We start from the raw sequence: 12,003 nt of genomic DNA on the forward strand, positions 1-12,003 counted from the left end.
CATACAATGCACATGGAGGTCAGAGGAGAGCCTGAGGTCCCCACTGTGGAACGCTGGTCCTTAGGCTTGGTGGTGAGCACCGGACCCACTGAGCCACCCTGCCAAAGCTGTCACTTTTCGAGCAGAATTGAGTCCAGTTGGTTTGCTTCATAAAATTGATGAGAACACCTCCCCTGGTACTTGAGAACTGCAGGTACCTCAAGATTTAGGTTTGGACAGAGTTCTCCAGGAATTTGGCATCAAAAAAAAAAACAAAAAACAAAAAAACAAAAAAACAAAAAAACCACATGGGGCTGGTTATGTTGGCACACACCTGTAATACCAGCACTTGGGAGGCAGAGGCAGGATAGTGAGTTTCAAGCCAGCCCAGCATGAGGAGTGAGTTCTAGGGTAGCCTGGGATACGTGCCAAAACCCTGTCAAAGAAAACATGGTGTCATTCGTGATGAACACGTTAGCAATCTGGCCTAGTTAGGGCATGCCACTCCAGGGTGGTCATATCTCAACAGTTGAGACAGAACTTTGGCTTAGATGCAATTAAGCCTTGCATGTTCTTAGGCTGTCTCTCATTTCCACAAAAATGTGACCCTGGAACCAAGGCTAGGAAAGACAGGTTTGCCTTGACCAACCTTAAGTCTTTCCTCAGGTTGCAAGTTCAGCAGGAAGTGTCAGATGGCCAGGCCGTTTCCCAGTCAACTGCTTGAGACAAAAGCCATCACCCAGCAGGGTTCACACACCAGGCAATGAGACACACTCAGGAGACTCAGACCCCCCCAGTTGTGCCCCACTAAAGACAAATCAAGGACGAAGATCACCCTTCCCTTTGAGGAGGTTCTGGCATTGAACCCTGGCAAGACTGTGATGACCCTCCTCCCAGACCTGTGCCCTGCTGTCCTGAGCTCTGCTGCTTTTGCAGACCCCAGAAATGAGAGCCAGGATAAGGCTCACTCTAGTCTCCCCAGGTCCACACCTGCCTATTGTCCCAAATTCCAGAGTCACCTGCTTGGAGAACTCTATTTTACTATTAAACAATACAATGATACCGAGAGCCAGGCTGTGAGGCAGGGTTTTGGCATGTAGCCCAGGCTATCCTAAAACTCACTCTGCAGCACATGTCTGATGTGCTGAACTGCACAGCAGGCCTTCGAGAGGCACAGGGTGACTGCACAGGGTGACTGCCGGCCGTCCACTCAGCCGCAGGCCTCCCCTGGCCTCCGAGCCCGAGCAGCTCCTCTCTTCAATCTCTATTTTTCCTAGAGGCCTCCCAAGAAGAAAAGGACACTCTTCTTAAACAGTTCACATTTATTATTGTAACAATAAAAAAATCTTTTAAAGACTATCAGTATTGTATTACCAAGAGTGAGGTAATATGTTTACAAAACATTTACAGAATTTGATATGCAAATAATGGATTCGGGAAGGAGAGTGACTTAAGACACTAGAAACAAGGAGAGCCCAGGGGGGCGGAGGGGAGCAGCATTTTAGGAAGGTGCTGGGCACTGGGGGAAGCAGCTCTCAGAGCTGCACGGTCATTTCACAGTCAGTCTCCCCTCACAAGGCAGCCAGTGCCCTGGGGCTCGGGAAGCTGAGGGCCTGTGAGCGTGGAGTTGTGTGCTGTGAGCACTTAAAGATGCTCTCAGCTCTGAGGGGCTACACAGTGCCACTTCTGAATGGACTTAGGGGACAGCTCTTCAGCCTGGGACATGGCTGCGACTCAGATAGGTCTACAAACATCTCTGGGCACATGTGGGCTGTCGAGTGAAGCGCTTTCTTGAAGGCTGTCAGCAAAATCGCCATCTGGGACATGGAGAAAGGGAGAGGAAAAGGGAGAGAGAAGAGAGAAAGAAAGAGCAGGGGGGCATCTTCAGGTCCCTTCGCTTGGAGCTGGGAAGCCCTGACTGGAAGCAGCATGGGCATAGCTACAGCCCTGCTGTGCTCTATGCAAGCAGCCCCCATGCACAGGAAGTGCGTGCCAGTAGGGCCAGAAAGACCAGCAACCAGAGGCCCAAGCATGGCTCAGGGTGCCAGGAGCCAGGGGGCTCATCGGCCAAGCCAGGCTGCTGTAACGCCTCTCCTCATGCTGCTGACATGCCGCAGCCTCTACAGAGCTCTCAAATCCCACAGCCAGGCAGCCAGTACCTCAGAGCAGTGTCTACACAGGAGTCTGCTCCCGTCATACACTCATGGCCATTCGCAGTTGGCACACATCCTCAGACACTGTTACCACACACACACACACACACACACACACACACACACACACACACACAGATCCTACATTCTTCTCTGGAAATCAGCTACCTGCAACTTCCAGACAACTCGATCAGAAGCATGCTGTCCCCAGAAAAGCTGAAAATCGAGGATCTGCTCTAACAGCAGGCTTTGGGAAGTCAGGATCAGAAAAAAGAAAAACAAAAAACCCCCAAACTAGCCCCAGCCTCAGACCCCCTTCTATGAAACACAGACAGAACAAGCGCAGCTCTACGGCCCTCTCCAGGAGCACCCCACTCCCCCGTGCACACACACAGCACCTACAAACATACATACCCACAACATCCACCCACATTCCCAAGGTCACTGCAAGCCATGCGCCACCCTGGAGAGCACTGCTAGAGTTTGCACTGCCACACTTCCAAAAGGCAAGTGTGACCTACTGCTTCCAAACACCCCGCTGAGAGCTGAGGACCCTGAGTGCTAAGAGGACTGAGGACCCTAAGTGTTGGGAGAACTGAGGACCCTGGGTGCTGGGAGGACTGAGAACCCTGGGTGCTGGGAGGACTGAGAACCCTGGGTGCTGGGAGGGCACAGGGCAGCCCACCTGCAGGGAGGAAAGGAAGCACTCAGCAGAGGGAAAGAATTCTCCCCTCTCCCCTTCCCCAAGCTCACGGACAGAAAAATTTTGCTCTGAAAAATATCAAAAGATTTGAAGAGGAGGAAAGAGAAAGCAATGTTTAATGATGGCGGTGCTGTCGGGAGTCAAGAGGAGGAGCCCGGCAACCGTCCTGGGCCGAGAGGCCTGCTCAGGAGTGGGCTGGCTCTGCCCCAGGACTGGGTGCTTCTGCAGGCTGCCAAGTCCTTAGAGGAAAGGGACCTCAAGAGCTGTCCTGGATCCATCGGCCACCTCCACTAACAGGGAGCCGAGAGGACTCCGCTGCAGCTTAAGGGATGCCAGCCGCAGCTTCGGTCGTGGAGGAGGAGGTGGCGAGTCTCTGGAGGGTGTCCCACAACTCATTCACTAGTGGACAAGGTGGAGTTTGTTGGAAACATTTTTTGCATCAACATTTGAGACCAGTCAGTCTCTTACTGTAGATAAACTACTTTTCTTTCGAGAGCCCTTGTGCTCCAGTTTGATTTTGTGCACACTGTATACAAAATCTATGGCTATTGAGTTAAAGTTAGGGGTAGAGTTAAAACTACCTGTCAGGATCGTCTGGGGACCAGGTGACTAGTGACCATCTGCTAGCTGCTATCTAGAGGGAGGAGTCTGCATCCTGGGGTGGGCGGAGACACAGCGAGGCTCCCTCCGCACTAGGCACAGGCTCGCAGCACTACCTGGAAACCATGGAACTGGAGTGCGACTGGCTGGAGGAGGTGGTGGCGGCGCTGAGCTGGGAGAACCCGCTGTGGCTGGACTCCAGGCTGCTCATGGAGCCTCTGCAGATGGAACCCATACAGAACCAGGAGTGAGGAGCTGCCCGAGCACCCACAATGCCTGCTGGCCTCTATTCCTCTCCCCCATCAGCTAACAGGACTTGAAGATGGATCCCACTGGAGGAATCCACTTCCTGTGGTTTGCCCCAGGTGACACTGCACTTAACAAACTAACTCAGCATGTGCCACACCCCCACTCCGATGGCCCTGAGAACTGCAGACAGTGAACAAGTAGCCCCCCCCCCCAACGCCAGACCCTCCCTTTCAGGCACGAACCTGAAATCCTCAGAGCCGATCACCTCTGTGTAGTACATCACTTTGCATTTGTGGGAGGACACTTGCAGGGAGGCCAGCACATCGTCCACCCGGGGCAGGTTGGTGGCAGCGCAGGCCGGCATGCTGTGGAATTTCCATTGTAGGATGTAGAAGCCCGGCCACCTGGTCACATGGGACCCCTGCAACAGTGAGCAGCAGCAACTCAGGACATGGTGCCAAGCTCCAAGGGGAAGAGTGTCCAGAGAGCCTGCCATGAACAAACAGCCTAACACCTTCCACCCACTGAGGCAGCCTGTGCTATCTATCATCTGTCTCCACCCACTGAGGCAGCCTGTGCTATCGTCTGTCAGGTGTTGAGAAGGCAGCAACCTGCAGCCTCTAGAGATCACCAGGCTGCAGGTGCTTGGCCAGGCAGGGTCTGTCAGGAGGGTCTGTCGGGAGGGTCTGTCTCTGTGACAAGGATGTGTAGGTCAGGGGACAGCTTCTCTGCCACTCTCCTGTCACCTCCCTAGCACAGCTTTTAAGATAGGAGACTCCCTTTACAGTGCATGTGTCACAAACCAGATGCAGTGGCAGCTGGCTTCTTTTGAAAACCTCAGCTGGAGGAGAGCAGGTGGCCACTGTACGGTCAGCGGCATTGCAGGAGAAAAGTAAGTATCTACTGCCAGAGGTGCTGCGGCAGCCAGCACACAGAGAGCCACAGGGGCCAACATAAACCAGGGAAGTATAGAGCTGTCACAGCTTTTAGCAAGAGCTGACAGTGCCCTCTGCACTTCTTCCTCTTGCTTCTGTCTGTGTGACTTTCCTCTGGAGGCAAAGCCATGCCTAGTCATAGCTCAGTCACCTGAAACCCAGATGTGTCTACAAAGCACGTCTTCCCTGTCACCTGGCACTTGGGTGCGTGTGCACTTCTGGGGAATCCACACTTTACTACTGGTCTCGGGCTTCTCCTTCCTCTGTGCCCTTGGACATCCTGAGTCTCTCTGGCACTAGGTGGTCCACCTGTGCAGAAGCCACATGGGCTAGAGAGGCAGATAGCAGGACAAAGTACGCAGTAGTGCTGGCCTGTGGGCTTACCTGCACACTCTCGCCTTCTTTGCAGATCAGAGGAGACTCCACCATGCTGTAGTCCCGGCCCAGCTGCCAGACTTTGTCTATGAGCTGCACGTTGTTCCCTCCTGGAGAAGTGATGCTGTGGGCCCCGAGTGAGTCCTTTTTGGGTGGCTGGGGAGACCTCTTGGAGTGATAAATATTAAAGACGATGTCCCCTTTGCACACATCAAAATCCCAGGTGATCACGGAGGCGGCGTCCACAATCTGAATGAGAATCTGGAGAAAAGAGATCCTGTCATCAACAAATCTGCAGCACAAGGCCTGGCCACAGCTGGGGCAGGAATGGGCTCTCTCCAGGGGCTCTATGGTTCATATGTGTGAGCTGGCAGAGGGGCAGGACAGATCAAATAGGCAGTTCTCTTTGCCACAGGTCACCCAACCATCTAGCTGCCCACCTGCCAACTTATCCAGGATTCTATCAGTGTTCCCGCAAGGCGTCACTGGTGAGCCAAACTGTTAGCAGCTTGAGAGCCTCACTTCCCAACAAGTGAGAAAAGCGCACACGCATGGACATGGGACTCAGTGGCCCACCTCAGGCAGGGGAGCACTGAGCAGGCACAAACAGGAGGGCGGGGCAGAGTGCAGAGCACCGCGCTGGCTGCAGCACAAGGTGCTGTTGAGAATGGAGGCCCATAAGCAGCTGGAGAGATCAGCCGTGTCCTTGGAGTGACGGCCAGGGATGCAGTGTCAATCCCAAACCTGATGTGTCCAAGAGGGAAGGAGCAGGTCTGTGAGGAGGGTGTGAGGCTGCACTGCGGGAATGTAGGAATGGTGGTGCCACCACTGCCTTGCTTCCTCCGACCCTTCCATGACCTCTGAAGGTCAGAACAGCAGATCCAAGAGGCACAATGGCCCCTCTCAAAGCAGGAGGTGACACTAAAGGATGCAGCTTGTCTGGCCAGCCCCTTGGCCCCTGTGCTCCCAGAGCCCCGGGACTCTGACATCAGCCTTTGCCTGGGCAACACTGCTTCTGATGTGTGCTTTACTTACACCCCAAGGCAGAGCGACGCTTTTACTGTCTCAACAGTGACAGGTGCTTTTACTGTCTCAACAGTGACAGGTGCTTGGTGACTCACAAGAAACACAACAAGTCCCTGAGCCTTGCAACAAGATAAAACTGACAGCTGGCTAAATAAATAGTAAACAAGGGCCCCTACATAAGGAATGAAGTCAAGTGATTCTTGGGACAGTCGAAGAGCCAAGGTTCCCTGCACTGGACTGGACAAGGGAGGGAGGGAGGGAAGGAGACAGACAGACACATAGGATCTGCACCTGCCTGTTCTTAGCACAGCCCCAGGCGCACCCTTCAGCCTGTCTCTATATGCCTGCAGCTCTTGGGGAAGACACACCAGTTATGGAAATTGCCAGGCGGCTGAAGCCGGGTTGCCACAGCTGAAAGGCATCGAGGAGGCAGCAGCACACTGCCGGGTGGGCCTGTGCTGTCTATAGCACTGCCTCCCACCAGGAACACTGAGCAACACACCTGCCCTAGAGCGAAGCAAAGGCTGAGCCAGCAATGTCACACCACATGGACAGGCTAGAGGGACATGTCAAACAGGACCACTGTAGCTTCTGCACCTGTCGCCACACCCGTGTCAGCAGAAGGGAAACAAGTGGACTCATCTCTCCTCATTTACCAGACTGACAAACGGCAGCAAAGACAGAAACACAGATGACGAGACGAGTGAGCAAAATGTGTTCTATAAAACCATCCAACTAAATGCAGGGGCTGGAAACAACCCTCCCCAGGCAAGCCACGCTCTGGATCGGGTCAAGGAGCCCCATGGAATAGTGTCAATGGGCAAGTCTGCTCTCAAAAGGCTCTGGTCAAACAGAAGTGTCCTTCCGAGGCAGCCGTACCCGTCAGTGTTGCCATTGAGTGAGTGAGTGACTGACTGGCTGGCTGGCTGGTGGCATCAGTACCAACTAAACCTAAAGAACAAGACTAGAAAAAGAAGCCAGGCACCGAGAGACGCTCTGCCCGCCAGGTGGGGGGGAGGGCCTCTCCCATGGAAGCGGCCGCAGGGTGAGCAAGCACCTCATGTGGGGCTCCTTTGAACACGCTGGCAGACTGGTAGATGGTCTCGGTCCAGAGCTTCAGGTCTTCATTTTCCAGCTCCTCTGCAGTCCTGTACAAGGACTTGGGGACCAGTCCTCCCTCTGGCACGTCACACTAGAAGGAAACACGGCAGTGAGCTGAGCAGAGGATAGGCCGCCTCTCACCCCACACCCACCTCCTGGAGTGGCTGAGAAAACAGAACACTGGCAACGCCAGACTATCAAATAGTCTGTAGTACTTAGCAAAATATTTGCAAAGCCCACTTAAACACACGTGGTTTTACTCTGAATAAATGAGAACAAGCTGAAGCTGGTTTACCACAAGATTCACACTAATATTCATGAGGTCCGGAGCTCAGTTACTAAGATGATCTACAAGAGAACTAACAGAACCCGGACTGCACTGCAGGACAGTCAGTCCGTTAGCTTTCCTCCTGAGCCACAGAAACCACAGTCCCTGTGGGTGCCGCTTAGCAGCACAGCGCTGCCCAACATGCACAAGACTCTTGGTTTCATTCTCAGCACCACAAAAAAGAAGGAAAAACTTATAACCAAGATAAAATAAAGCAAACTTCCTATGTAACCCAGGCCTAACAACGAATCAGCTCAAAGTTAACAAGGGACTACTTCTTTTGAATTTACTTGAAAAAGCTATGTTGAATTAGAATTTATTCTTACTATAAATTTTCTAATTGACCTTAATAAAACAGACTCACATTCAGGTGCATAAAATCTAAGTATTCTCTAGATTATCAACCCAGAAGTCACTGCACAGAAAGGAAGGTTGCAGCCCTCAGCCTGCAGCACAGCACATGCCCCTGCAGTCACTAAAGTCACACACGCCTGCATGGAACAGCCTTGCTAGTGAAGCCTGCAATCAGCACTGAGTGCTGAGACCCGAGGGCTGTGAGTTCAGGGCCTGCCTAGCTACATACTGAGACTGTGTCTCGAGGAAGACAGACCAACCAACACCAGCCTGACCCAGAAGTTCAATGGCCTCTGTCCACAGGGAAGTCAAGAGTTTATAAATGACCTCTCTGACAGCCAGGCTGAGAAGCCACTGTGGAAAGTTTAGAACAGGCTCGGAAGGCCTCAGTTTGACTCTGACAGCAGGCATGGGTGCCACAGCCGGCCTGCCCTCCATCCTTGCCCCTGATCACTTGCTCTCTGTACTGCAATGGCATCTTCAATCTCCCTCATGCAACTGAAGCTCACCTCTTCTGTTTTCTAAATCCCTCCAGCCATTTGGAAAAATCACACTGAAAGCTCAACTCTTCAGCCAACCCTATGTGCCAATCCCAGGGCTCACACCTCGAAGACCAACATTACTGTCAAGTGTGACTAGAGAGCCTGCTAAGGACCTTGATTCCCTGCTGCTTGCATTCCTACTGTGTGCTATGGAGCCAGTCACATAGCTCTGTGGGCTTCTGGTCCCTGAATCCTCCTGTCAAGTACTGGGCACGACCCTGCATGTCCTAGCATCAGACCCCTGCACCACAGCCCCAGGTCTGCAAGCAGAGAGCTCTGGCGATTTATCCATTCCCTCGTTTCTTAGAACCCCAAACCTACAAATGGAGAAGCAACGCCTGCACTTTCCAACTCTGACTACCCCATCTGTTTACTTGAGTCTAGGAGAAATCCACCTTCAAATACAATGCAACACCGTCCTGCAAGTGTTTTCAAAGAGGAGGTGTAGTCACATGACTGTGAGGCCCAGCATTTGGATCCCTAGCACCTCTGTAAACACTGAGTGGGCAGAGGAGCCGACCTGGGATTCTATTCATGAGAACTGGAGGGAGAGATCCTGGAGCAAGCTGGCTACCAGACTCACCTCATTAGTGAGGCCTGATTCAAATGAGGACTCTGGAGACCAACAGAGTCAACCTTGGGCCTATACACTTAAACTCATGCACGCATACACACATAGATGCACACACTCATGCATACAGACACACACACTCATACCACATGTGTGGAATTCATAAGCACACACACCCCACAGAATTATGTAAAAAGCCGTAGTTCTGAAATGTGCAGCTCCTGATGCAGTTGAGATGCGAGTCACACAATGCTGTGTGAATAAAGGAAGCTGTGCGGGGATCCTGAGTGTCAACGCAGTGTACAACACCAACACCAACCCGGTGGCTCAGGCCATGTCAGTCCTGGGCCCAACGACAGTAGTCAATGAAATAAAGCCAGCAGCCCAGCCAAAAGGTCAGAAAACCTTTAGTGCTACGGTGCAGCGGGTACCTTCTTCCATACGTACCATGCACTCCCCACTCAGGAAATCAGGAATAATCTCTTTATCGATGTAATCCAGCAGGCCTCCAGGGCCCTGGTAGTCATTTCCTGCATAAATGAGGAACTTCCTTCTGGTGTTGTCATCAATAAATGGACTAACCTGCAAGTGACAGACACAACAGCAACTTCATCGGCTGAGCCGTGCGCTTCAGAGACTAAGCCTGCATGTGACACCATGTGTGGGTGAGGTGACAGGTGGCAGCTTTCATACTCTGAGTCTCCTGGCGGAGCACTGGGGCCTCAGGAGAGCCCTGCTCTATTTCCCACTGTGTATCCACGTGTTTATATGTTTTCTCCTGCTCAGCTGAGACTTCAGTGGGAGACATGAACCGAGCATGCCCTGCTGGCTACAGAATAACATCTAAACCCACCAGTGTCCAGAGGACAGGGAAGACCCTGGGAGCTCGGAGAATGAGGAGGCGGCCCAGCGTCTCCGGGTAGTTGGCTTCCACCACCTCGATGATGCGCAGCAAGGCTTTGACCCCTGGTCGCCACAGGTGGCGCATGTTTAGTCCCTCAAGGTCCACCAAGCAGGTCCACGAGCTACGGGTCATATGAAAAAATGGTTTATTAATGGTTTTAATTTTCTTCTTTTGATATAAAAGTCATTTAGAGCCATTCCCAAATATATAATTCTATAAAATTAAAGTGCTATAGACCCTTATTTATATCTATGTATGAAACACAGAACTCAATGGGACAGGAACAACACCTTTACTACAAGATGAAGTCCAGACAGACTACAAACTGCTGAAATCCCAGTGCTAGGGGAGCAGAGGCAGGAGGATCAGGAGTTCAAGGACAGCCTGGGCTAATGAGACCCTAGCTCTGAAACTCCAACTAAACAACTAAAGAGCCCCCTCAGACCTGCTCAGTGCTGAGCAGACTGGTGCCACCTCCCTGGCCTGTTGCCAAAGCAGACGGGAGGCATTTGATAGACTGTGAGCTACAGTAACTGCACCATCCGCAGACGGGAGGCATTTGATAGACTGTGAGCTACAGTAACTGCACCATCCACAGCTCTAGAGCTGCTTCAGGAGCCAACACCGTTCAACCGAGTCATGGCCCAGATGTCTCTTGTGATTTAGGTGGGCCATATATGTAGTGAAGATGACCCTGAACTCTTAATCCTCCTGTCTCTGTCTCTCAAGTGATGGAATTGCAGGCGTGAGCCATCGTGCCTGGCTTTTCCTCTGGCCATTTCACAACAGTATCCCACATGAAACTGGGTCATGAAAAAGACCTGGGGGTTGGGGAGTGAAAACAAAACAAAAACCCAACAGGAATTCCCTTGCAGTCTGGCTCCTAGGACTGCGAAGCCTGGCACCTCAGGGGACGAATTCAAAGCTTAGCACTGACCTTCTCCCTCGCTTTTTTCAGCCTTCTAGGACATGTGGTAAACAGTAATTATCAGATTGTGGTGCCAAAGACCAACGAAAAGTAGTTAATTTAGTTCCTGTTCTTTATATGCTGAAGAGACAAGGCCCCACCCACCTGATTGGCCGGCCAAAGACTTTGGTATTTTCCTCACACCGTCTCAGACCTTCTTCATTTATGGACAGAACCTGGAAGCAGAGGCCCGTGATGGCAAGTCAGTCTCAGAAGGCAAAGGTGACATCGGACTCCAAAGAGGGGACTTAAGACAAGATGACACGTGCACGTGGGACCTCGGGGACTCTCCTCACACCCACATGGCGACAACAAACATTTCACTTGCAGAGAATAAACAGGAGTATCAACAGCAGAGAAAGCAGGCAGCCCACAGAAATGACAGTTCACGCTGTCACCTGAGCAGGGAGCACTCATGTGCAGGGGCATTTGCAGAACATGCTCGCCTGGGACACTAGGAGAGGAGGTATGAGGGAGAGAGGGAGAGACACTGTGCCTGCGTGTGAGGGCAGGGCTGAGGCACAGGTACCTACAAGTCTACTCAACAAAACAAGAGCTGCAGATACTGGGGAGATGAGATTTGCCTTTCTAATTCTTAGTTTTCAAACTGAAAGGACAGATGCTTCTCTGAGCCAGGTGGATAGTTTATAGTTGACTTAGGGAGACACAGGGGTGGGATGGAGTCAGACAGCTCAGCAGTCTAGGAAAGAGGCCATCAGCCTGTAATGAGGAAGGGTAAGCAGAAAGAGATCTGAAGAGCTGTGACATGGTGACCGCTGAGTTGGAGGTGGCAGGAACTATCTATCTCCTGAGGCTCGTGCTGTGTGTCCTCCTCAGAAGCCTTTATGTGAAGCACCACACACTTGTCCGAGTAGCCAGCTGTGGAGCCTAGTCCTGCTAGGCAGTTTGCTAGCAACAAAACTGAGGCCAGCATTGGGCCTTGCACTCCCAGCTGAGCACTTACGTATCGCAGTAGGGCCTCTTCTCCGAGAGCTCGCACCAAGCCCTTGGTGTCCATCTGGCCCAGCCTGAGCACATACAGCGGCCGTCCATCTGCAAGGGAAGGCAGGGAGGAGGCCGTGGTGAGTGAGCGGCAGGACACATCTCTCAGAGCCCTCACAAGGGGCTAAGGAGGCCCCTCGACTGTGACACCTTGGGTTTGGATGCCTCCCTGTGCTCAAGATACACAGAGAGTTCTGGCTGCTCTGGGAGGACT

At 52.3% G+C, this 12,003-nt stretch overlaps 1 protein-coding gene across 3 annotated transcripts in view; it reads right to left on the bottom strand.

Moving 5' to 3' along the window:
• Positions 1-1,283: 1,283 nt before the first annotated feature.
• Positions 1,284-12,003, bottom strand: part of Sec14l1 (SEC14 like lipid binding 1) — a 45,485-nt gene continuing 34,765 nt past the window's right edge. Inside the window, exons 9-17 of one of the 3 annotated variants that reach the window (XM_034504533.2) lie at positions 11,752-11,840; positions 10,893-10,963; positions 9,770-9,941; positions 9,364-9,498; positions 7,078-7,212; positions 5,004-5,255; positions 3,927-4,105; positions 3,552-3,653; positions 1,284-1,796 (exon numbers count right to left, since the gene is read on the bottom strand). In XM_034504533.2, the coding sequence (XP_034360424.1) occupies positions 1,781-1,796; positions 3,552-3,653; positions 3,927-4,105; positions 5,004-5,255; positions 7,078-7,212; positions 9,364-9,498; positions 9,770-9,941; positions 10,893-10,963; positions 11,752-11,840 (1,151 nt within the window). In that variant the 3' untranslated portion in view covers positions 1,284-1,780. Of the gene's footprint in view, positions 1,797-2,921; positions 3,235-3,551; positions 3,654-3,926; positions 4,106-5,003; positions 5,256-7,077; positions 7,213-9,363; positions 9,499-9,769; positions 9,942-10,892; positions 10,964-11,751; positions 11,841-12,003 lie in introns of those variants that run through there. The other 2 variants (XM_076935412.1, XM_034504534.2) reach the window with 2 other exon arrangements.

The sequence above is a fragment of the Arvicanthis niloticus genome, chromosome 6 (genome assembly GCF_011762505.2).
Source record: "Arvicanthis niloticus isolate mArvNil1 chromosome 6, mArvNil1.pat.X, whole genome shotgun sequence".
Taxonomy (NCBI): Eukaryota; Metazoa; Chordata; class Mammalia; order Rodentia; family Muridae; genus Arvicanthis; species Arvicanthis niloticus.